Below are 26,469 nucleotides of genomic sequence, written 5' to 3'. Positions count from 1 at the left end.
ACCTGTGGCTCCGATACAAAACAAAAATGTAAATAATGAAAGAAAACCATTTCATATCATTTATTCAGTACCTACTTTGGTGTATGAAAGGATAATGTGTTTTTAAGAGAAGCTGTAAAACTGGACAATACAGATTAAAAAAAAAAAAAAAATCTGCAATTTCCACAGTGTTTAAGCCATCTAGTGGGTCAGTATAGACCCTTGAGAAGCCTGTTCCAACCCCTGGGCCATTTAACATCCCTGACATACAGGTGTGACCAGAAATTTAGTCACTTTAGTCTAAACGATCAGTTTACTCTCTACGGCTTTAAAATGCTGCTCATGGTTTGCTGCTTTTGTTTACATCCAAAGTTTGCACAAAACAGACATGCATTAAACAATCTATATGAAAACGTGTATAAGTAAAGGCAACAGAGATTTAGGAAAAATTTAACTGATATTTTCTAACTACAGTACAGTTTTTGAACAATGTAGTATAATAAATTTAAAAGTATAGGCTTAATTATTTATTGATTGCCATCCAACCTTCAAAAGTCTCTCATGTCAGTTTATTTCTAAATCATATTTTCATATGTATCTGTTAATACTGTGTTTATGTCACCGAAGGGCCCCACGGTGGTTTTTGCTCCTCTCTCTCCTCCTTCAGATGGAAGGACTTCCCAGTAGTGGGACTGGATCCGCTGCAGCAGCACTGACGCTCCCTATGGCTTCAGTTAGCTGGCTAACTGCGGCTAGCTAATCCAAAGCTGCGGGGAAAAATGTTGACTTTCCGCGCTTTGCTAACTGGCCGGTATGGTTGCAAAGTCGAAGGATTGTGCCATGACTTTACCTCACCGTGCTGTTGATGTTTTCCGAGCCTTGAGTTATGCTCTCACGAAAGAAAAGTAAGAACGAAGCGTCCAAACCAGCCGAGGTACACGGGAAGTATGTGAAGAAGGAAACGTCGCCGCTCCTGAGAAGTAAGCGCAACAAGTGGTTAGCTTGTCAGCTAGCCCCGAATAGCATCACTCAGCTCGCTAGTTAAAGTTAAACACTGTTAAAGCTTAGTTGGCTAACATTAACAAGTAATGTAAAATTACTCTGTGGGAACATTTATACTTATTTTTAAAGCTCCCACGATTGTAAACAGCAGTTTAATGCTGTACAGTATAACCAAACACAGCTACGATGATAGTTATTGTAGCTAAATGCTACATGAGCGCCAGTTGTAGTGTATAAAGTTATAAGATAATGCTTACAGCTCTAAATGACTCAGCCAAAGGCATATTATACTAGTAGATTAGTTTAGTTAAAAGTATTTTTTTAGTGTCTGTAATGACTTATGATTATTGTGATAGCTGCTGTTAGGTGTTTCTATTAGAGTGTCTATAGAAGTATTATGAATGTTCACTGGAGTGAAAATAGCAGTATTTTGTAGAAATGGGGGTATTACTAAATTACCTTCTCGTGTAAAAGTTTTATTCGAGAGTCAGTAAACATAATTCAGGTATGAAAATTAAAAGTACGCGATTTGGCTCCTATTAGTAAAATATTCTGTTTTTATTATGGTTTTTTTGTTTTGTTTTGTTTTGTTTTTTTCAAGTCATCAGGCATGAGCAGCTCCAAGATATTGTGTTGCTTTTTATTGACATTTGCTCTGCTGACCTGATTGCAGATCTTATGCCCTCCTTCATCCGTCATGGACCCACTATACCCAGACGCACAGAGGTCCCTCTGCCAGAAATGGTGCCTTCTTCCTACCCTTTGGCACCCAGCCGGGAACCTGTGGTGTCCCGTAACAAGAGTGTCCTCCGTACCCATGTGCAGAAGACTCCTCATGAGGTGGCCCGCACAGAGAGCCACCGCTTGTCTGCACCTCCGTACCTGCCTCGCAGTCTGGGAGACATTTCGCATGAGTATGGAGGCTCATCACAGTCCTTCCTTACAGACGTGAGCCCCATGTCTGAGAATGGAGATGCCCGGTATTATTACCCCTCTGAACCTTATTATGAAAACCAGCAACATCAACAGCAGCAGCAGCAGCGCCAGCCAAGGAGAGTCCCAGACCGCTTTCCTGAAGACTATAGATACTACGAGCACAATGAGCACAACTTCCAAAGACATCCCCGACAACATACTCCCCCAGCTCCAAACAGACCCCCTTCAGGTAGATTTTACATTTCTTTGTGAAGCTCCCTTTTAACGCTGTTCATGTCTTTATTTATATATTTTAACGAATTTAAAGAGGTTTTGTGATAAAAGCAAGAAACACCTAGTTTCAGAAAGTTTATGACTGACATCCCATCAGCAACTCTACAACTTCTTAAAATTTCCCCTTGTAGACCTTTTTTTTTTTTTTTTTTTTTCAAACCCTTGTTTCTTTGGTGTATGGCAAGATGTAGTAGTGTCAGTGGCTGTACTAATGTATAATTTCTGTTTTGAGTATTATGGATGGTTGTCCAACCACACAGAGGCCACTCTGAAAGGAATGCAGGCCACTAGTTGTCAAATTGAAAAGAGCAATTTCATTTCAGTCTTTATTTTACTGCTCTGTGTTGTAAACATTACTATGATGTAAGTGTAATTACATTGAGATGGGGGGGGTTGGGGGCACGGGAATGCTTCTTGTCCTCCTCGTACCATAAAGACACTTTTATTTTGTGGCTGGCTTGTCAGCGTCATGTATACAGTTCAGTATTATGTCAGGCCTGCCGATCACGTAGCCTTGTTTGGAGTAAAGTCAAACAAGCATTAGAGGCTCTGCATTTTTCACCTCTGTGTTTGCTGAAACTTTCTGCCAGCAAACTAGTAATTTGCACACTGCCCCCAGTCAAATGTCTCAGCCTCAAACTGCTCGCTATTATGAATCATCCTTGTTACGTATGTGCTGATCTCTTTATGCTTGCATTTAAAACACAGTGAAGTTTGAGAGGGGTCACCCCTCAAACACTGGCAGATGTTTTTTCATTTTGATAACAGCATGTTTTTGTCCCGTAAATAGTACTTTTTAACAAGAAAATAATCAAATCAAAGCAGTTTGAAAATAACTCAGAAGTTAAATGTTGGTGCAGGGATTGACGTTATTTCTGAGTTGCGTGTGTTCAAGTAGTGAAGTCAGAAAAAAACGAGGGAAAGCATGATTTGTTTTGTTCTTTAACAAGGTAAAGTCATTCAAGCATCACTTTGAATATAGTGCAGTCTTTTTTTGTGCTTAAAAACAACGCTGTAGCATGTTTGTGCATGACGCCCAGTCAGTACAATGCCACTATATGTTATTACAGCGTGGCTCTGTGGTGTAGTTGGTCACATTTGCTTTAAACTGAAATTATGGTTCAGTGGGGGTGGCATGCTGGCCCATCTACCTGCAGAGACCGTCTGTTGTTGGACAGTGTCCAAAGTATGTTGTACAACCGGTCTGTGGGCTACTCTTGCTTGTCCTTTTGTTGGTCCATCAGGCAGCCAGGTAGAAGCACAAGCTAGCGCCCAAGCCCAGATAAGGAGGGTTGCATCACACAAGCATCTGCTGGAAAATCTCAGCCAAATCGGGTATGAAGATCTTGTGTGGCAACCCCTTGGGAAATAAAAGAGAGTATATACTGTTTAAGTGGTGTCCTATACTATACTGAAGCCCCACACACCTGCTGTTTAAACCTCGTGTTTGCAAAGGGCAGCCAGTTAAAAGAAAGAGCGGTTAGTTCTGGATGAACTGAGGGGCTTTGTCAAGGCTTAACTCTTAATAGGGCACTCATTGAAATACTTGGAAATTCAAGTCAGGTTGTGCTGTTCTGTGACATGATTCTTTGACACAACAGCATTTTCCCTCTTTCTATAAACGACCTGATCAGACAGCTGCAAAAAAAAAGGACAGAATGTTTTTGAGTCGATAAGTGTAGATTTACTGAAAACAAAAAATATTGACGAATAAATTGTACATATTTACTAAGAAGTGAAAAATAGCATTATATGTACTGATTGTACCACTTTTTTTCTTATATGTAATTAAGTCAAAGATAAATAAAAAAACAAATAGTGAATTATTAAATCAATTTTAGTAGAAAAAGTCTCACAGTAAAAATAAACAACTATATATGACTTTTAAGTATAATATAAAACGGAGGAAATCACATTTCATAATTATAAACTTGAAAATGTGTAGAAGTGTTTTAACCTTCTCAATGGATCACTGTTTAATGTTATACAATGCTGTGGCATTATCCAGTGTACTATCGAACTTAAAGTCCTACATTATAACGTGCTATTTCTTAAAAAAGAAATGGCTTGACATCACTTGCACTAGTTTTAGGTCACAGGGAATATGATCAGGTATGGTGTTGTCACTTTTCATTCCACAAATTTCACTAAATTGTGGAAATCCTACACAAACAACACCTGTCTCAACATGTAGAACAATGTTGCAAACACATAATCTGAGAGTTTCATATATTTACCACTGTTTTGATGTTACGACCACATGTGTAGGAGTAGGTAGGGGTGAAGGTTTGGAAGTTTGAAAAGCTCTGGGCCACTGCAGATTTATCAGATGTCACTGTCTGTCACATAGCTTGATCTTTCCTGATTGGTTGGGAGAAAGTTCCACACCTCACAGACATATGTGGTTTCTCACCTGATAAAAGCGGTTGATATGAGACAATTTAGGCTTATTTTGAACTCGTGCAAAAAGCTGCTGAGCTACTAGAGTCCAGGTGTAAAACAGAAATGGGCATAAGTTGTCTCTCTGCAAACCCTGAAAGGGTGAGCCTGGTATAGTTAATCATATGTTATTTTCTTGTGTGTGATTGATGTTTTCATAAATGATCCCAGTTTCTCTCCCTCTCTCTCTCTCTCTCTCTCTCTCTCTTCTTTCCATGTTTTCAGTGGTGTTTTCCCTAACGTGATGTTATCAGTCTACCCACTTTGTTTCATTCAGCCCAGCCATTAGCTCACAAGCATGATTGTAAAATTTGCTGCTTCTCACTGTAATCTAAGAAATTCCTGTGATGTTTTGAGCTTTAGGTCTGCTGTGAGCATTTTTTTTCTGAAGGAAAGGGCAGACATGATGATCATGATGATGAGATGGGGGTGGTGTAGGAGGAGGAGTGCATTTCTGTGGAGCTCTCACACATTCCTTCCCTTCATTCAGCAGCTGGCAAAGAGCTCCACCTCTGTTGCTGTCACTCTAGCGTAGAATTTATCAGATTGTAGCCGCCATTTCGCTGAGATCCTTTAGCGTTCCCCTGTATTTGGAATTCTTGGTTTCTGCAAGCTCATTTGCTTTGAGTCATGGCACTTCTCGCTCATCCACACAGCTGTCGACTTGACATTCCTCGCTGACGTTATTCTCCAATAAAAGTACAGGACCCGCTGCGTGAACCCTCTCTGCTGTCGGCTCTTACAGCCGTTTGTTCTCGCCCAGTGAAAGGCCCTGTGTGTATGGCTGGCCATGCAGAGCTCTCTGCCTTCCTGTCTAAAAGTATCAACAATCCCATTTCCTACCATTCATCACACAGTGTCACTTAGAATAAGATGCCCCTCTGTCACAACAATCACAGAGTCGAGCAATCTCAGTTTTAAAGTTTAAACGCTGTACTGTCCTCTGCTTTACATGACACTTTCCCACACAGGCGGTTTTTAAGAAATTTCTCCAAATATTTCTTCTTTCCCAGGGGCGCTGTTAGCCAGCAGCTGCTCCTCTGTATGGTTGGTCAGACATCTCTGCCTCTCCCTCAGGGTTTCTAAAAAAGAAATGTTTGTTCTCCTCAGCCATAGGTCGAATACAGGCCAAGTCTCTGGGGAACCTGTCCAGTCTGACAGGGGAGGACCTCCCCCTTCCGGCCGGTTGGACCGTTGACTGGACCATCCGTGGCAGGAAGTACTACATCGACCACAACACTAACACTACACACTGGAGCCACCCTCTCGAGAGGGAGGGGCTCCCTCCAGGCTGGGAGAAGGTGGAGTCCGCTGAGTTTGGGGTCTACTATGTGGATCACATAAACAAGAGGGCACAATACCGTCATCCATGTGCTCCAAGGTATGAAGCATTAAAAAACGCTGCTTTTAGTTCTTTAAGCAACTAAAGTTCTACTATTTCTTTACTTAGTAGAAAACGTACCACAATAGCGATGATGTTTCTTTGTATTCTAGCGTACCTCGCTACGATCAGCCCCCACCACTACCACCTCCCGTGGCCTATCAGCCACGTCCTGCAGAGAGGAACCAGCCAGTCCTTGTGCCAGCTAACCCATACCACACAGCCGAGATCCCAGACTGGCTGCAGGTGTATGCTCGTGCACCACTCAAGTGAGTCTAACTCAGTCTTACCTGACATTTGTCTAGTTAATAGTATTCTGGTCAGTCAATAATCAGTAAATTTACAAACAAAGGGAGGTACTAAAAGGAGGAATCTATGGAAGCTTGTTTATGGAAGCCACTGGGGGGGAAAAATGCCGCCCATAAGTCAAAATTCGGGGTTAGTATCTCAAAATTTCAACTTAATAATTCTAAGTTTCTTATTGTGCTTTTTATTTAATCCTGGACATAATGTTTTTTTGATAGTAACCAAACAGGCGAGTTATTTTCAAGCTCTTACCAAAAGTGTAGAATCAGTATTTTTTGGTAGTTTTGGTCAATTGACCTTATAACTCACAAAAATGGAAAAGCATGATGTTTATACTTAGGTACCTAAATATGTAATGTATTTATTGTATAGTGTTTTTTAATACCTCAAAAAACATGTATGTTTATTTGTGGAAAACTGCACAACCAGCCATGTTCCCTAAAGTTTCTGCCAGGGACTTTCAATATTCCAAATCAGTGTTTATTTCAGAGTTTGTACATATTGAATAGCGAAGCCCTGAAAAAAAATCTTACCAAATAAAAGTATTTTTGTCACAAAGAAGTCACTGATAGATCTTCAAACCAGCCCAAAGGGTAACTTTAAAGGTACAGTGACTCTCCTCTCCTTTACATCAGGTACGACCACATCTTGAAGTGGGAGCTGTTCCAGCTGGCAGACCTGGACACGTACCAGGGCATGCTGAAGCTGCTCTTCATGAAGGAGCTCGAACACATCGTCAAGTCCTACGAGGCGTACCGGCAGGCGCTGCTGTCAGAGGTGGAGGCACGCAAACAGCGGCAACAGTGGTACGCCCAGCAGTCCAACAAGAACTTCATAGGGAACATGTGATGTGTGTGCGTGTGCGTGCAGCAGGGACTTCTCGATGCCACACCTCTCTGAGGTTTCCTCAGTTTGGGAGCGGTCAGAGCTGCCTTTGAAATCATGATTGACTCTTAATTGCCTCTTTACCAAACACATCTGTGCCTTTGCTTGATCCAAATATATCAGCCAGGAGGTCGAGACACATATATGGCCAGGGTGGGGGCCATGTGACACTCTGTTTATGGATGACTGATAGAAACAAAAACAAAACAAAAAAAACACTAGAATGAAGAAATAATGTGTTGCATCATGGGAAACTGCTTGTGGTTCCATTGAAAGCCACCGACCTGGGAAAATTGCTGTTTGAATTCCTTTTTTAAAGACTGAGAAGCACAGAGTGTGAAAAATCAGCTGTGGGTATTTGTTGCAAAAGCATCCTGACATTGTGCCTTTAATAAAACAAAGTGCGGCAGTTTTACGTCTGCTCATATCGTGTATACGCCAGCTACTCCGTCATTTTTTCCTGTGGGAGAAAGCGACAGGCAGCTTTTTCTAATTTGACTTCATGGCTTCTTTCCTTTGCTCTGTTTCTCTCATAAACTGAAACCACACACAGAAAGTGTACATTGTTCCTTTTTTTTATGACGTACTTTTAAGACAATCCACCAAAACCTTAACAGATATTTAATTTTTGTTTTTTGATTGATGAAGCATCAGATTGGATGCGGTGGTTTGAGCGTCTCTCGGCTCTTGGCATTATTGTTCGTCAGGAAAATTCACGTTTTTGTGCATTTAATTAAACACAAATAAGCTACTGGAACTTTTTTAAAGAAGTCACATTCATTTTGCCAAAAACTTTACTTTCCCTTTGTTTCAGTTTTTTCATGCTTTATGTTTATGGCCTGACATCTTGCTTCACTGATATAACAGAAGTCCAGGTTCTTGGACGCATATTCTACTGATCACTAATCAGCTTTTATCTCCTCTTAAGATACTCAGAAATGTTTTCTTACTTTTTTTTTTTTTTGTCTACTGGAGACCAGTGATAATGTGTTATTCTCAGTATATAAAATGTTTAAGGAGTCCTGTGTATCAGAGGAACCTAAACATTTCTGAATGTCCTAAATGGGAGCAGTGGAATAGGTTTGTACAGAACATTGGGCTTCTCTTTGCAATAAGGCCTCTATCACATCTTCTCAGAACAATGTCAACAGTTTGTTCATACCTGATTTTGTGAATTGCAATTACAGGACATAAGCAATAAAGTCTGCAGTGAAGATAAATACACGTATGGATGTACAGTTGTTGCCTCCTGCTGCTTGCCTGTCTTCCCACAGTGTTTTATAATGGCAGAGCCATTTAAAACACTGCCGGTACGCCTCGTAGGACTTGTATTTAAAACATTTCTGATTGTAAGAAAACTCAAGTCTAGATTTCATTAATTTGGTCCATCTTTATTAGGTCTTTTCTTTGCAACTGAATTTTTTTGCAATGCGTGTGCTGAAAACTAAGCAGAGTCAATTTGAAGGAGCTCACAAAAAAAGGTTGATTCATTTGACCTTTCAGTCCACCCACCACTTTGAGAGGTGATGCTTTAGGAATGAAAGAAAAGCTCTGTCTCACAGATGAGATATTCCAACACAGTGTAAACAAATTCTGCTCTTCTGACTTCTTAATGGACACAACACCCAAAAACATAGTCATGAAATAAAAAGGGATTTCAGAACGTCACGAATCTTAAACTGGTCTTGGATGGTTCTTTGTGTGAAGGCCTCGCTGATGTTGATTATACATTGTGGAAGACTCTAGAAGCCACTCTGCTGCAGTGCCTTTAAATTTTCAACCCTTGAGGTCAAACCTCACTATAAACTTGCTAAATATGCATGACAGTGTTCCTGTACGGTTGGTGAGCAGATCTAAATGGGAGGGGGAAAGAAAAAAAAAGACATAGAAAAGTTTTGCTGCAGTTTTGTATGTGATGCAGACATTTTACAGCGCAGTGACTCAAGGAGTTAAAACAGTGACCGCAGTTGTACAAATATACAGTAACAGTCTACTAAGCCGAAGTATTCAAACACCAAAAAAGAGCCATCACCGATACAAGCCTTTTGTTTAAAAATGCAAGCTGTTGTGGAAACACGAAAAGCCTCTTTCACCATGCAGCAGTTTTGCACAGATGATTCGGTTTAAGTGTGAGAAGATGATGAAAGAGATGTGGAATGAGGCTCCGTTTCCAAAGCAGGCCTGTCGCCACGCCTAATAGCATCTAGCTTTGATTCCCCCGGTGGCCACAGAATAGCTACATTCCTCGGATTTGCTCGAACATTCAGTGAAACACAACAATGGCTTCGGCAGCCCCCCCCCCCATTACTACATCACAATGGAAACCTAACCTTGCTCTTTCCTCCCAAACCTCAAACTCCAAATGCACATATAACGATCACTGGGACGATGCGTGATTACAAAACTGCAAGCAGACTATAAAGTGAGATAATGTCGGCTATGTTGTGTAAACTTTTGTCTCTCCCACCAGTGCCGTAGCACACAGATACACCAAGCCCTAAAACTAACTCGTGTGCCATGGAGTGTCTGCATGTAGCCAGGCTGCAGCAGGTGAGACATCTTTTTTTTTTTTTTTGTCTTTTTTTACATGTTATGGCACAATACCAGTTAGCACAACCATTCAGCTATTTTTTTATAAAGTATACCTGCTTTTAGAGCTTAAAGATGACAGACATTAACCACTTACCATGCTGATGATGCTTGTAACGCCTCATTTAATATACAGTACATATTTTGTCTTTCAAACATTGCAGGTCATAGATATTGTTCCTTATAAACAACACTAAAACTTCAAAGAACAGAACAATTGTCACAAATGGGGATTTCACAGATTTGAATATACTTTAAAAATCATTGTCAGTGACGAATGATGGAGAAAAAAAGAAACAAAAAGAAACGATCGATGAGAAATAAACAGCAGTCTCCTCCAGCAGAGTGCCCGCGTATCTGTACAGGTGTGTTTGCTTCACGAACTAAAGGTGAGAGACCATGACACATTGCATCCAATGCTTAGAAGCAGCCACCCACTGAGGAGATGCTCTCGGCATATGCATGAACATTAAACAGTCCGTTATAAGGGTTAAAGAAGTGAACGACTGGTAGTGGCGGGCTGCGGCAGCCAGTACCAGAGTTAAAGAGTGCCTGATGGGTGAGGGCATTCGTCTGCCTTCCTTCTCCTCCGCTTCCTCCCTCGGTCCATCACGAGGAAATCTCTGACGTGTTCTGTCTTTTAACTAATCAGTCCCTCTTCTTGTCCTGCTCCTCAGCCACCTCCTCCACCTGATGCCCGGGGAAGGCGTGGTGATACAGGTGCCTATGATTGGCTGCTACATTATACAGCTTGTAGAGAGCCTATGGAGAGAACATGGAGCTGGTTAGTTATTTATCTTACAGATTACTTTTGCAGGAAACACCTGAGTTACAAATTCACACATACACAAGATCACGACCAAAAAGTCCATTCAGTCATTTACCCATCATGCATGAACATCCTTATAGTATTAGAAATATAAGCTGGTAGAGCAAAAGCTATGCACACATATTTTGTACAATGATCAGTGTATATCAAGTGGTTTATCACTGCATCTGTATACTTTTAGAAACAGAAACTGAAGAGCCATGATTTGGGTTTCTATTTTAATCTAGTCATATGGATTAGAGGCATTTCAACACTGATAATGATTTTTTGACTTCCTTTGTGCATTTGTAGGCCTGAAAACAAATTATCCCTATGTAACTTATTCACTTTGTTTGCTCTCTTTATTTCCACACTGCTGAAACATGCACAGCAGGCTTCCAGTGGCTACTTTTATCAGTTTTCTTCATTCATATTTGATTTGAAACACTGAATCAACTGCTTCATAAATGTTACATCGGCTGATTCTGACAACAAAAAATGGAAAGAGAAAGTGAGCTCTGTTGTGAGAGCTGTTGTAAAGCAGGTTGATTTAAGCCTGATTTAATAAGCTTAACCCTCATAATGTCCTCCCGATTTCCATACAGCTGTTGTCCTCAGGGGTCAAAAATGTCCCCACTTCATTTGAGTGTTTTTTAAAGTATAAAGTATAAATTGTCAATCAATTCAGTGTTACATCTTAGTTTTACTTAAGACCAACACATTAACACAAAATTTACCCAACATTACACATTTTAGGGCCACCAGACCTTGTTTACAAAAAATACACCCTGTTTTTTAAGCGGAAATAAAACAAGAAAATACAATATTTAATTGTTTAGATAATTTTGACTATCTGACTAACTACAGAGTGCTGTATGTTGAACTTTAGTGAAAAATTTGTTTTGAACCATTTAACATTTTTAAATGGCAGCACATAATCACACCTGTGGTCCTCAGGGGTCAAAAATGTCCCCACTTCATTTGACTGTTTTTAAAATATAAATTATAAATTGTCAATCAATTCAGTGTTACACCTTAGTTTTACTTAAGACCAACACATTAACACAAAATTTACCCAACATTTTACATTTTAGGGCCACCAGACCTTGTTTACATAAAGTACACTGTGTTTTTGAGCAAAAATAAAATGAGACAATGTAATATTTAATTTTTAGATAATTTTGACTATCTGACTAACTACAGAGTGCTGTATGTTGAACTTTAGTGAGAAAGTTTTTTTTTTGAAGTGTTTATAATTTTTAAATGGCAGCACATAATCACACCTGTGGTCCTCAGGGGTCAAAAATGTCCCCACTTCATTTGAGTCTTTTTAAAGTATAAATTATAAATTGTCAATCAATTCAGTGTTACACCTTAGTTTTACTTAAGACCAACACATTAACACAAAATTTACCCAATATTACACATTTAAGGGCCACCAGACCTTGTTTACATAAAGTACACTGTGTTTTTGAGCGAAAATAAAATCAGACAATGAAATATTTAATTGTTTAGATAATTTTGACTATCTGACTAACTAAAGAATGCTGTATGTTGAACTTTAGTGAAAAAAAATTTTTGAACCATTTACATTTTTTAATGGCAGCACATAATCACACCTGTGGTCCTCAGGGGTCAAAAATGTCCCCACTTCATTTGACTGTTTTAAAATATAAAGTATACTTTGTCAATCAATCAATCAATGTTACGTCTTAGTTTTACTTAAGACCAACACATTAACACAAAATTTACCCAACATTACACATTTAAGGGCCACCAGACCTTGTTTACATAAAATACACTGTGTTTTCGAGTGGAAACAAAACAAGAAAATAAAATATTTAAAAGTTCAGATAATTTTGACTATCTGACTAACTACAGAGTGCTCTATGTTGAACTTTAGTGAAAAAGTTTTTTGAACCATTTATAATTTTTAAATGGCAGCACATAATCACACCTGTGGTCCTCAGGGGTCAAAAATGTCCCCATCTGGTTTGATTGATACTTAATTACTATGAAGTGGATTTTTCCCCACTTTTAATTAAAACTTAATTCAAACATTCTGACACATTTTTTTATTCCATTTCAAATTTAAGTCTGTTAAAAACCTCATAAAAATGAATTTTTTCTTTGTTTTCGGGTAAAAATAAATCAAATCATCAGTTATTGTGATTATCGTTTCACAACCAGAGTCGGTTGCTTTAGCAGATGATCACAGACGGGTATATGTCAAAGTTAATTTAGAAAGCTGTTTTAAACTACTTCAAGTTTTTACTGGCAGCAAATAATCACATCTGTTGTCCTCTGCGCTCAAAAATGACCCTGTTTGCTTTGACTGTTTATAAAGCCATAAGTATAAAATATCATCCATCTCTGTGTTTCAAGGTTTTATTCAACTTTATTCCAACTCATTACCTGACAGTTTTCTATATTTTGGCATGGTAGGACACCAGGGCATGGGTCTGAGTGAAGGCAAACTTTCATGTCCATATTTGACACAAGTGCAGGAGGAAGCTCAGGTTTATTCCTCTGCACTGGTCCCATCATGGACAGCTTTCTTTTCTGCAGTTGCAGGCAAGGGTCATATACAGTAAACAAGTTGTTACAGGTGATTGTTTTCTTTTGGAAACCTGCAATGTTAGGGACAACTCGCGTGTCCTGACTGCAGGACAGACGTTTGCCATCGGTACACTAGCATGTTCCATGTACAGCTGGACCTGGCATGACATACTGCCATGTTTTTATCTCATAGGTTTACTTGGGATGTTCTGTTGGAATGGACAGAGTCCTCTGAACGGGACTTTGTGCTCATACAGTCACATCAGTATCAGGATCTTACATCACAGCAGGAGAAACACCCACTTGTTCCATACACCTCAAATGGGAGCGCGTTTGTGTCATGAACGACAGGGCTCGCAAAATCGCTAGCCCAACGTCGCGGAGCTAGTGATATCTCCAGTCGGGCGATCATATAGCCCGACGGGCGGGCCCCTACGATGATCATCTATTGTGTCTTTATCAAGAAATTATATCCTTTTTGCGCTTCTATGATTAATCTTGTGTCACCTTTAAAACTGCTCTACCAGACTCAGGATGTCATAAACTGTCCGTAGCGACTCCACCGGATGTAGAATCAACATACCCACATAAGACTACAGCTGCATTCGATCCATTTTTTTCCCCTCTTGTTGTCCCTCCTTGTTCGTCATAGAGTTAGCTGTAGAGCAGCTCATCTGCTAATTGGATGGTTGTTGGTTCAGTCTCTGTGTGCTCTAGTCTGGAGTTCTTACCAAGGTGTCCTTGGGCAAGTTACTGAACCCCAACTTGGTCTCTGATGCATCCATTGGCATGTGAACGTTAAAAGCAGAATACAAGCAGAACACTGTGTATAATGCGTTCAGTGCTCGAGTAGAAAAGCCAATGAAGGAGTATGGGACCTGGCATATGTGCTTGGACTGTGATAGATTATCTTTCTCTGTGGCACATGAGAGAGTCATGCATCGTCTGTCATTGGGATGTTAGAAGACCAGATCAATGTTTCCTCACATTACTGCAAATATTCCTCCGTCTCAGCTGACTCCTCTTTCCTGCTTGATTCTTTGTCTTCATCATAATTGAAATGGATGATGTGCAGTCCTCTGACACATCTTCTATTCCAGTTTCACATTCTGAAAACTCAAGAAACTTCAAGAAGCCCAGTCACTTCTTTCCAAGCTCCTCAGACTACCATGTCCTGGATGCTCAAGAACCTACTTGAACATAGTTCAGATTCTTCATCACTTTTCTTCACTTCATAGCCTTCTTCCACTTCTGCAGGTGGGTGATGTGCTTTTTCAGAGAAAGGGTAGCATGTGCTCTAAATATTGACAATATTTTCTATATCTTCTAACCCTGGATCTTCCTGAACATTGATTCTTCCTCCTCATTATACTAGAGGACAATATATGCTTTGTCCTACTGGTCATTGCTTTGCACAACATGGTAAAAAAAGTATGCTCATCAAAGTATGCAAATCTCTAGTGCAATGGAGGCTTGTGAGCATACTTTCTGTGTATGTATTATTGTAGGGTCGACCTTACAATACTGAAGCACTTTGATGCGACTGTTGTTTTGATTTGGCGCCAGTATAAATAACATTTTATTGAATATAGAGCACCTGCCTCCTCATTGTGCTGCCTGTTGTTGTTGTTGTTGTGGTTGTTATGACCAGTGCTTGACCCCAAACATCAGTGATCCAAGATCAAAGATGTTTGATAGCAGTATGTTGTGAAAATACGACCTTTTGCAACACTTTGTATTTTGGGGTCATTTTTGTCCACGAGGACAACAGGTGTTATAAAATCCAATAAAAACCCCATAAATAAATCAAATTACTTAAAACTTATTCCAATCATGCATAGTATAGTAATGAATAACTTCTGTTATTTTCAGACCATTTGATGAATAAAAAACATATTTTTGATAGCAAAAGATTTCTGTAGAGGACAAAAATGACCCGTGGACAACACAAGGGTTAAAATGGGAAATCAGGGAGCACTCAGTTGATGTCCATACATAGCCCACTGTTTACATATAAAATTTAAACTTTAGGTCATTTTTCAGGACAATACAGGATAATCCGAGTATATTTTCTGCTGGGACACCACAAAATATGAAAACAAACTCAATTTGAATTTGATTAACACGTCATTCACAATCATTCACAACTAAAAAGACTATAGAAGGTTAAATATATGTAATGGCTGCTTAGAAATAAAAGCCAGTACAGATGACTAGCGTAGAAAAGTGTTCTACCCTTTCATAAAACTCACAGTGGTGAGCACAGGAAACCTACAGGACATCGGTTTTGCTCAATTGTTCATTTTTTAAATTTAAGTTTCATAGAATAATCTGCTTTAAAGTCAAATGCCATGGATTTATACATCTCGGCTTTTTCAGTCCTGGGATTTTCCGTATGGCACATTTTGTTTCAGAAGTTTAGACAAGGGAGAGAAGCAGTCTGTTTGGAAAAAGCTTTGTTTGCATCGGGCCAACGGCATTAAAAACTGCACTATTACCATAAAAATAGGCCTTTCATCAAAGTGCTGATCGGCCTAATAATAACTATTATTCATAGAGTAATATAACAATGCAAATTTTGATCCATAAGGGAAATCATCTGAAGTCTTAATTTGAAGATATCTTCAGCAACTGTTTAAATTACGTATAAACGAGCCAAATATGATTTCAACCATCAAAGCTAAAAGCAACCTGTACATGAACAGTATCAAAACTCTTAGAGTGGAGAGGAGAGCACAGGCTGTAATATCTGCTAAACTGAGATGGTTTACTGTAACAGAAAAATCAGGTGTTCATACAATTCATCACAACAGTTAAATAAAGTCATTAAAAATTAAGACACATACAAGCACAAAAAGCAAACTTTGCATCCACCTGTGCTCATAATCATAGAAATTCAGAAATTATATTTAGTCTTGCACACAAAGATAGCAGCTGCAGAGGAAGTTTTCCAAAGGTGCACAAGGAACAAGGGCGGACCATTTTTAATTCATAAAGCAGCCTTAAGGTGTGCATTGAGGTGTCTTCGTTCAGGGAACATAAGGCTGCACAAGGAGAAATTTAACTGTAGCTCAGGGAACTTGAGCAGAACTTGAGTTTGATGACAATAATCTCATAGAAATGCATCAGTGGCAATGTGTTCTTGTTAATACTTCCAATTGATTTGCTCTACTTACCTCGTTTGTGCTTCCCTGCAGAGGCGTTAAAAGAAACAAACATATACAGTGTGAGCACATGTAGTGAACATGTAACACATACAGCACATACAGATCCTTCGCTAACAGTACACAATTGTTGCTCTTAAGCTTGTATGGATTTGCCGCCACTAATAAAGGAGGTTTTTGCCCCCTAGTGGTTTAAAGACACTCTTTAATTTCAAACAGATATGGATGGATACTGTGTATTGTATTTGTCTTTAATGGTTAAAGTGAAAAGGCGATGATATAAATGAAATTTGCAGTTAAAATGTGAACATTTGCTGTTTTGTTCTCATATTAAAATAAAGTAAATGTGTGCAGATCAAAGAAAAAGTAATGATTAATAATTATTATTTATTTTTACCAGTGACTCTGGTTTCATAAGTTTTTCCTCAGTTTTCATCTTTTGTAACACAGCAGCTAGAGCAACTCGAGCTCCAACCATGAGTTTTATTGCTAATAACAAATCTGATATCTGCTGTTAAAGGCTAAAGATGTTAAAGTTCACACATCAGTGAAGCAGATTCAAAACACACTTTAACTGAAATACAGCAAAAGTTCAAATTATTCTGATAAAGTGGAGACATTGTGTGACCTTTAAAGTGTCTCATTTTTATTTGTTCTCTAAATAGGGTCAAAAACGTTAAATCACTAGAGATTATTAGTTTATTTTAACCTTCTGATCCCCTAGTCTGCTGATATATAAGTTTACAACCAAGGAGCTGATATGTGTTATTATTTTAGTTTGTTAAAAATTTCTGTGCCTATTCTGATCAAATTGGCCTTTAGTGTTTGTTTACAGTACAGCTCCAGATCCAGTGTTGTCCCACTTGCTCTTATAATAATTATTATAAGATTATATTTTTGTCAGTTTCTAGTTTCTGGACAGACTACAAATCTATTCTCCACTCGTAAAAGTGGGGTACATGCTGCTCTCTGCTGGATCTACATAATAAAGGGAGGGTTTGTACTGTATGCACTGATTTCCCAGTGTTTGTACCGAATAATGCTACTGTCAGTGCTTGATGATTTGGTGGACTGCCTCAATCTGATAAGGGACTGAAATAATTTTGTGCACATTTTTCATCTTATCTGCTTTGCCACAAATGGTTCATCAACTTCTTTAATGACTGAGCCTTGCCTCAGGTTTGATAACTAAAGGCTCCACCCTAAAACGGGTGGAATATATATTAAAATCTTTGATTATTCACTCTGAATTATTCTTAGACACTACAATAGGTATGATTAGTTTGCTTTTGAAGGTAACATTGTGATGTTTATCCAGTTGAATTGAGGTTTGCAAATGTGAAAAGGGTTGATTACATCTGGAAACATCATATTCCATTAACATTAATTACAGGACACTGTAGGGACATTCCTATTGGGAGCCGAGCCCCCGTAAAAGTTTGAACCTACAGTCGTCCCTAAACTAATCAAACCGCAAGAGATACCAGACCTGATAACAGTAAGTGCTCAAAATCTGAATGCATGTAATGATTTTCACTCACCTGACATCTTTTAAATTCAATACCAAACAAATCGTTCTCCTTTTTTCTTACTTTTATAAGTTGTACAAAATCTAACCAGCCACCATTACCATCTAACTACTGACAAGTTAGACAGGTTATTCTTTTTATTTACCTGGTCCCACAGCGCACCAGCAACCTGGTCAATGACGGCACCGAGTTCTCGGTATTCCCCAGAGTACCGGATGTATGCCCAGGTGCACAGAGTGATCAGTGCCAGGCCGAGGATCATGTTGCACAAGCTGGCAATGATGTCCACGCCCACAAAGCCTGTGATGCCCGCGGCTACGTACATGACAAAGATGACCACGAACAGCGTGGCCGGCGTGCGGGCTGCGTGGAAAATGTTCTTGGAGTCATTGTGCTTGATGTACTGGACGAACACCTCGTCGATCTCTCCCTCCAGCTGCTGCAGGTAGCGGCGGCTGAACTCTTCACCTCCCATCTTCTTCACACCCTTAAACACCTGCAGCGCCTCCTCTCTGATGGCGCTGTGTCGGGCTTGCAGCTCACTGGGGGCGAGGAAAGGCCGATCACCTCCACAGACCTGTGAGAAGTGACAGCAGTGAGTCAGTGAAGTCACTTGGTAGCTACTGGACATTCACTTACAAATCTGTTTTCACCTACCTCCTCCATTTTCTTGTTGTACAGATCTTTTGCAGCTGCAACAGCTGCTAAATTATTTGCCTCAGCTGTGGCCTGAGGGGAAGCAAATGAGAATATCATGTAAGAATCAATGTCAAGAACCAGAAGTTAACAGTATGGATAAGCTTACAGCAGTGATCAGAGGTTTACGTCCACTCATCATTGATTTTCATGGTTATTTGGGGCTTTTAAGGATTTCTTTGAACTCTTCTTATATTATTATCAAATATATACATAGGTCTAAACTCATATTTTGTAGTATTTTTAGTAGCCATCAACAACCTTCTGGCATAATTATGGCTGGATATTTGACCAATGATTTCGGCAAAATTGGTAGAGTTTATTTATATTGGCTGGTTTCCTGCAACAGACCTGGCTTTTGAGCATAGTCAACAAATTTTCACTAAGGTTGAAGTTGGGGCTTTGGGAAGGCCATTCCATAAGTTTTGATGTGTGTTTGGGAACATTGTCTCATAAGTTTCCTCTAGCTGTTGATTTGAGATGAAGTTGAAGAATTTGGAGATAATCCTCCTCCTTTATTCCATCCACTTTGTGCAATGTACCAGTACCACTGGCAGCAAAACAGAGCATGATGCTAGCACCACCATGCTGGACAGCTTGTTCTTAAGTTTGAAAACCTAATTTTTGCTCCATGACAACATATCTGTTGTCATTTGGCCAAATAGCTCAATATTTGTCTTCCTTCACTGTGGACAGTGACGCTGGTGTTCCAGCAGTTTCCGTTTCATGGCAGGCTTGAGCCTTGGTGGTTCCTGCGTTGTTCCTGAAAATCCTAATCAAGTTCCTCTCATGTAGGGGCAAGTTTGGGTTTTCTTCCAGACCTTGGCAAAGTGGTGACACATTTGTTTGAACTGATGATCTTGGAACCTGCAGTTGTTTAGAAATGGCTCCAAGAGACCTTCCTAACTTGTCTAACTCTACATTTCTACTTCTTGGATCTTCACTGAGTTCCTTGGAGTTTCCCATTGTTCTGAGTATTGGTCAATCCAATGATTGCTGTCAAACAAATCCTTTTTATGCGGCAAAGACAAACTAGCAGTTGTTGTCAATCATGGTCACTGATGAAAAGTTAACAGACCTTGGCTTTCACAGCTTAAAATACTGAGAGATCAATTACAAGACTGAAGTAACTGTAAATATATATTTCAACATGCATGTATACTTTTGACTCTCTGTGGAGTACAGAAAATCCAAAAATTACACCAATTAGATTTAAAATTGTGCACTTGATTTTTGTTATTTAAAGTCATTAAGGATATATGCCATCCAATCATCCTACCCTGAAAAAAAAACAGTTCAAAGAAACCGTTATAATCCCAAAATTACCATTAAAATAATGTCCAGATGAGTGTATGTAAACCTCTGACCATAGGTGTATCTTGAGTGCAAAGCTTTATTGTATGTTAGCAAAATAATCATTAAAAATATACCTGTAGCATTGACTTTGGATGTGGCAGCTCCTCACCTTGGTAAATTTTGATGTAAGCCTAAAAATACAAAAAATTAAGACAAATGATGAAGTTAATTTGTTACATTTGATCAGTCATATATGGAAATATGGCACTTTGAATAAAGAAAGAACAGTGTCTGGTCTTTGTGCATATCACCACGGTTCTTTGTTCTGACCTTGAAATACTCCAGCAGGCCTCTGCACGTGATTTTGCTGCCGTTGATCTCCTTCACATCGATGTTACGAGGACTGAGGAGCCAGGGGACCAAGACCTTCAGGTTGTTTATAAACTCACCATCAATCTCTAGACAGACAGGACAAAGGCTGGTGAGTGTGTACAGCATGGCAAAGTCACTCACTGACAGCAGAAGCCTTCTTCAGGACAAAATGCAAGACCCCAAAAACCTGTCCAGCAAGGCCTCGATGAGCATTAGAAAAACCTCCAGACCCTTCATATCTCAATCTGAGCATTTTCGGGATACATTTAAACATGTCTGATCTATGGAGGCCCCAACAGCAACTTTTAAGACCTAATATCCTAATCGTAGATACCGCAGGACGGACCGAGAGGTACCATGTCATAATTGAAGTGAGGGAACTAAACAATATTAGGTGTTCAAAACTAGAAGTACATTTGCAGAGTGCATCCTCCACCAAGGCTAATGTCCAATGCTGATGCAGTATTTCAAATTTCATGGGGCCTTCTTTCACCCGAGCGTCAACTCCTCACCAAGTTCCAAGAAATTTGGCTGCAAAGTTTTTGCCTAGCCTTTCACAAACAATACTATTCCTGAATGAAAGGTGCATGTGGTGTAAGTGAGCAATGAAGAAAATGTACCTTTGATTCTCCCATCAAAGTGTGGGTTGGTGGCCACTTTGAGGCCAGGGTGAGGCATCAGGAAGCAGGAGATGTTGGTGAAGCAGGAGTGGATGTGTTTCCGCACATTCTGCAGCTCTTCGTGCTGGTTCTCTGAGATCTGCACCGCAAACACAGCGACACGCACCACGTTTAAGATGTGCTTCAGTTAAGCTAGACTCAGCAGCAGTGAGCAAACACATCACAGCAAAGTCTGCACAGGAAACTGATGTGACAGGACTGAAAGTGGTGTGACAGTCTGACTCAGTAACATCTGTGATGTCTGACCTTAAGTCTCTTTTCGAGGAACTTCATGCCGCCTTCCTGTCCATAGGGAAACTCATATGGAAAACTCCAGTCTCGAACCAGGAAAATCATGGACTAGAAAGGAAATGATTTTCTTGTGTTATAAAGTGTGCTCACTCAAATAATTTTGAGACATAAAAATGTGGTAATAGAAATACTAAAGATATTTCTATTAAATAGAAAATACCTGGAATGGTTTCAGGAAAGTCTCCTCCATAGCTAGTCTTCCATACTCAGTGAAAAGCTGAAATAAAGTAACAATATTTTAACAAGTAATTTGAAGAACTAATGTGTGAGGATGATAATTTTGAGATTAATATATAAACAAGTCTGTTGAAGGAGTTTTAGTACTGTGCAAAAGTCTTGAACCACACCCAATTTATTTATATTTTGCTAGGAAAAAATGGAAATAGCTCCAGTTATTGAAACATGTGAAACTATATATGGAAATACAGTTTATAAGGCAGAAACAAAGTTCTTCTTTGGATTGTGGCCACCTTTTATTATGTTTTGTGTCAAGATAATCCCACACTGCTTCAATAATATTGAGGTGGGGAAACCAATCCACAACTTATAGTGTTTCATTGTATTTTTTTCTTTCCAGGTATGCTTTTGCTGCATTGACAGTGTGTTTGTGTTTGGGATCCTTTTCATTGTTAAAAAATAATCTGAAAGAAGAGTATGGTAGACATAGGAAGAGATGGAGGAAGATGTGGCAAACCTAAAGGGACAAGCCGAAAGAAGAAGAATTCATGTTCAAAATTAAGACCTGTCGCCACTGATTTTCAGTCCAGTTCTTGTGTAATCTGGCATACACCAGTCCTTTCACCCGGTTTCCCTTCCTTATAAATGGCTTTGGCAGCCTCCCTTCCACTGAGACCATTTCTGATAAGGCTTTAGTAAACAGTAGATGTACCAACTGAAGGGTCAGATGCATCTGTATAGTCCAGCGTCAGGTCTTTGCTGGATTCTTTTTTTCTGGTTTCTTAAGTTCATGACTTTCAGATACTGTTCATGTGCTTTAGATGGTTTATTTTAGACCTTTCATTTCTTTTTTTGTTCTCCGCTTGTTCAGTTTCCTCAAATTTTTAAGGACATACAGAAACACCATGCTGAGATATGACATGCTCATACTTTGAGTTATGTGCCTTTTTATGCTTAAATGATTCATAGGTCAGTGTTGAGTGGTCTATCCAACCAAAAAAACATTCCTGTGAAAACGGTCAGATACAACAACTAGACTGAAAATGAGTAAAAAGCAGCCAAAGTCCAAAAAGAAAAAGAAACTTTAAAAGACTGTCAGAAAGCCTGGAGAACTATTGATCAAGACCACTTTAAAATATATAAGAAGGTCTGGCGAAACGAAAGGAGGAGGGTAGCTGAGGACTTTAGTGCAGTACTATATTTTCCTGTAATAACTGAAAGGCAATTTTACCTGCAAGTGCTGAAGGTCGTCCTCTTGCACATTCTGTGAGATGTTGTAAACCTGAGAGAGGCCACTGAGTTAGAGGGTTCTTTTCTTGAAACATGTACAACTTGAAGAATGTGATAAATCTGTCCAGGTTCGATTATTGACCAAGTAGTCCTATTTGCATTAAGGAACAAACAGGACTAGCGGGCATAAAATGTAAGACCTGTATCTTAGTTTGGTGTGTAAACCTTTGTTATAAAGTCTGAGCTTGTTACAAACACAGGAACTATTTTCTTTCCAAAACAAGCATGCAGCTAATTAACATTAGACCTCAGCCAAAAGAGGAAACAGGGTAAGGACAGATGAGCCATTTCTTCTGAATAATGATGCAGTTGGCAGGTGTGCTCGAGTAGAAAGAAAAGAACTAGTTGTGGAGACTTTTCACCCAAAACTAGACGTCACTCTTGTGGTGGCGCTAAAGGAAAACTTCTGGGGTCATTAACGTCACTGAAGAATTTCATGGCAGTTTTATTTTTTTTAAAAACATCACTAAGCTAGTCCATCCCAAACAAAGCTCATCATCTGTATTATAAATAAAAACACAGAACATGCATGCATTTTTACAAATACTCAGTCTTTTCTAAAGCTAAGCTGGATCAGGTGACTGTAGGTCACTGCACCTGCATGGAGCTTATCATGGTGCTCAAGGCGAACACAGTAGCTGAATCCCTCAGCGTCGACTGGCTGTCAAATGTGCCTTGCGTGTCCATTAGCAGCACAGCGACCTGTGTGAGGAGACAGATGAACGCATTCACCTTTGCTGCAGGAGTCAGTATGTTCGCCGTGGTTCTGTTGTGCTGAGGAAAGTGAGTTTTGATACAGCGTGTGGAGTGTTTACACTCCAGAGAACAGAAAGTGCCTAAAGCAACCATTCATGTTCAGCAGCTCGTTTTGAATGAAACTAAAAAGAACGACCAACCTTTGATGCAAAATGTTAGAAACATTTGGCTGATGCAGGTATAAAAAAATGTCCTAAAGCACAAAAGACTCCTTTCAAGTCATCCAACCAAAGCTGCAGCTACGACTGTGAAGCTGAGAAACTTTAAGACGACCTGTTGCCAGGCTCATTGACAATATAAAGGTGTCACTGTAAATAGGTTAAACAAGTATATGTGTGATATTTAATTAAGCACTCAATTGCACTTTAGCCTACTCGTCCAGTCGTGGAATGAATTATAGTCTCACCTTTCTTCCGTCTGGTTTGTCCACCAGAAAGACCTCGCTCCAGATCTGGATCCCGGTGGTCTCCCTCTCTGAGCCGCCCCTCCAGGAGAAGCCGGTCAGAGGTTCTTCTGGATTGCCGAGCCAGTTTTCAGACGCCTGAGCACCGACGGATCACAGTTTAGTCTAACAGGTCAATTTACCCTCTATGACTTTGAAATATTGCATTTTTTTTATTTGATCTGCTGCTTGAAAAAAAAGATGGCATAAATATGATAAAGGAAGATGAAGAAATGCATAGCCATTTTAATCCAAGATTACTGTACATAAGCAGGTTGGTGCATGCATGTAGTAATATAATATCATAAATATTCTTCTTTTTTGCCAGTACCTTTGCTATATTTCAATTTTTTATGTGCTACACCAAATCACAAGCTAAATCTGGAACTTTTCCACTAGCACGGCTGAGCCGATTCACGCACACAGACTGTATGATCTATACCACGCAGACTGGAGTAATGCTTTTGCAGAGACTTACATGGTTGTACATGTAACGCAGCATAAAGTCCATGAGGAAAGACTTGCCCTTCCGGAAAGCTCCGGCCACGGAGATGGCCACCACCTCACGATCTCTGACCTCCTCAGACAGCAGGATGCGGCTCAGCGCCGCCTCATCCAGCTCAAAGGTGTGGTCATCTTTGACCAGCAGCACTTGGATAGGCCGAGCTCTTCCGTCTGGCTCCTCCTCCTCCGAGCTCCAATCATAGACATTTTTATCACTGAGGGACCCTGGAAGAGAAGACAGTCGTGGGAAATCATAAAACCTGAAGCAAGAAAATGGCATTAACATTACAGTCAAACACAGAGATGAAGGCAAAATGTTTTATTTAAAGAATTTATTGTGTCAATGAAACACCAACTAAAATGTTGACTGAACAGCGAGAACTTCTTCACAGGGATGATAAGCGCACTTAGCAGTCCATTAAGTGAGGAAACAGGAAAGTTGAGTCCATTACTCCTTCCTGCTTCAGCTCCAGATCAATAGCATGGCCTGCAAGCTTGTTAATAATATTTATAATGAATCAGGCCACGCTCTTTTTATCCGATGAGATCATGTGCATTCTGAGGTTTTTTTCCGTACTTTTCCATGCAATGACTCAGTGTCTTTCCAGTCTCTGCTGTCTCATGTAGAGTGTAAGGGCTGAATGGGCTTCCTGCAATGATTGGAGGCTTTCCGAGCTCCCAAATTCCCCACACTGTAATATTTGTTTACTGAAGACGAAAGAAAGTCCAAACACACACCACTAATTCCAGTCACTGCAGCTGTGGTGTTAATTTTGAGCTTTTAATGCAAATCAAAGCATGGATACAACTCTTTAAAAAGCAGTAGTGACAGATTAAGGAGTAGCAGACAAAATTTTAAGGATGTGCTAAATGATTAATAAAGGGTGCCAAGAATGCACAGTGAATAATTCAGCAGGGAATCATCCAAGGTTTCGTCTCAGGCTTGAAGGGGACTATCAGGGTGGCTTCACATCTCTTGCAATGGCCTCTTCAGCCAGGCCTGGCATCATGAGCCTGCCTGGTTAACCTGATCGTGTTCCTCTGCTGCTGCTGCTGCTGCCCTTAAAACAGCCGAAGACGTCAGAAGCGGTCTGCTTAAAGTGGGTCAGCCCAGATAAACTCTCTGATGACAAACAGCAGCATTTCACCCTTTTCCCCCCTCACTCCCAATGCAGTCATTCAGCCCCTTCCTTTCCCTTGCAGGCCTGAATTTAAAGTTAACACAGAGCATAGCGTGATGTCAGTGACAATCACCAACAGTGATGATGACATTAACGGTCAGGGTGCAGATGGTGGTCCTGAGGATGATGAGAGGCTATCTTCTGATGCAATATTACATAATTGTATGCCAGATGCACCACGTACAATCACGAGAAGCTCACTGTGATAAACAAAATACATCAGAAGGTGGTTTTCAGGCCTCTCTCTGAATCAGGGAGGTTCAGAAAGCACTAACAGACATTTCCCTGCGCGCTGATCACTGAATAAAAATATAACACGTCTTAGAAATATAGGTCTGTGCTTGCTTATGCCTGATTAGACAATATTCCTGCAGAGACTCACAAAAACACGTATTTTTCACCATAAATGGCGTTGCTGCATTAAAATAAATAAACACTGGTCATGATACGGTCAAAACGAAACCAAGCCTTTCATCATGGAGTCTAAGATAAACATCTTACTGACTTACACCCTCTCCTCCGCGGCAGGGAGGATAAAAAACGGTTTGTGCCGTCAAGAAAAGCAATGAAATATGAAATACTGTACGTACACTCACCCCAGCTGTCTCTTTCTGGACGGTGTTTCGCCATAATACTGTCGTTATATCCCTTTGATTGTGGGTTACTGAGCGACCCTAGTCGGTAGTCATGAGTGTATATCGTGGGCTGGGAGAATGCCCTGGCTCCACCAAAACGATGCTCGTATCGCAGGAGGATGATGGAGCTTTTATCCTCAATGTGATGCAGCCATGCTGTATCTCGCTAGGGGGCGCAGTTGTAAAGCAGCGGCTTGAGGCATGGGACGACAGCTGAATGCAGTTCGGCTCATATTGCAATGTCTACAGAAAAGAATGATTAGCGGTTATGTGCTTGAAAGTGCGACCAGAAACGCATT

At 40.0% G+C, this 26,469-nt stretch overlaps 2 protein-coding genes across 5 annotated transcripts; one reads left to right on the top strand and one right to left on the bottom strand.

Moving 5' to 3' along the window:
- The first annotated feature begins 609 nt into the window (after positions 1–609).
- sav1 (salvador family WW domain containing protein 1) lies at positions 610–8,421 on the top strand. The gene is made up of 5 exons (XM_031737013.2): positions 610–959; positions 1,655–2,146; positions 5,740–6,010; positions 6,124–6,279; positions 6,952–8,421. The coding sequence occupies exons 1-5, from the start codon at positions 866–868 to the stop codon at positions 7,163–7,165; spliced, it is 1,227 nt and encodes a 408-aa protein (XP_031592873.1). The 5' UTR covers positions 610–865; the 3' UTR covers positions 7,166–8,421.
- Positions 7,960–26,469, bottom strand: atl1 (atlastin GTPase 1). Of its 4 annotated transcripts, none has more exons than XM_039603384.1 (14): positions 26,126–26,469; positions 24,329–24,579; positions 23,815–23,949; positions 23,250–23,354; positions 22,594–22,644; positions 21,346–21,402; positions 21,141–21,233; positions 20,835–20,973; positions 20,173–20,300; positions 19,977–20,033; positions 18,508–18,579; positions 17,996–18,427; positions 16,334–16,348; positions 7,960–10,552 (listed from the first exon to the last, which is right to left on the bottom strand). In XM_039603384.1, the coding sequence occupies exons 1-14, from the start codon at positions 26,163–26,165 to the stop codon at positions 10,439–10,441; spliced, it is 1,689 nt and encodes a 562-aa protein (XP_039459318.1). In that variant the 5' UTR covers positions 26,166–26,469; the 3' UTR covers positions 7,960–10,438. The 4 variants fall into 4 exon arrangements, with proteins under 4 accessions (XP_039459318.1, XP_031592919.1, XP_039459319.1 ...); XM_031737059.2 differs by having other exon boundaries at positions 26,132–26,469; XM_039603385.1 differs by lacking the exon at positions 16,334–16,348.

Source organism: Oreochromis aureus, linkage group 19 (assembly GCF_013358895.1).
Source record: "Oreochromis aureus strain Israel breed Guangdong linkage group 19, ZZ_aureus, whole genome shotgun sequence".
Lineage (NCBI taxonomy): Eukaryota > Metazoa > Chordata > Actinopteri > Cichliformes > Cichlidae > Oreochromis > Oreochromis aureus.
Note: the sequence above shows the minus strand (reverse complement) of the source record. Positions and strands in the feature narration are given on the sequence as shown.

Coding starts and splice junctions, on each gene's coding strand:
- sav1 (XM_031737013.2), top strand. CDS start 866: ATGCTCTCACGAAAGAAAAGTAAGAACGAAGCGTCCAAACCAGCCGAG. Junction 960..1,654: donor AACGTCGCCGCTCCTGAGAA/GTAAGCGCAACA, acceptor ACCTGATTGCAG/ATCTTATGCCCTCCTTCATC. Junction 6,280..6,951: donor TATGCTCGTGCACCACTCAA/GTGAGTCTAACT, acceptor CCTTTACATCAG/GTACGACCACATCTTGAAGT.
- atl1 (XM_039603384.1), bottom strand. CDS start 26,165: ATGGCGAAACACCGTCCAGAAAGAGACAGCTGGGGTGAGT. Junction 21,403..22,593: donor ACGACCTTCAGCACTTGCAG/GTAAAATTGCCT, acceptor ACTTTATTTCAG/CTTTTCACTGAGTATGGAAG. Junction 18,428..18,507: donor ACAACAAGAAAATGGAGGAG/GTAGGTGAAAAC, acceptor CACTTCTCACAG/GTCTGTGGAGGTGATCGGCC.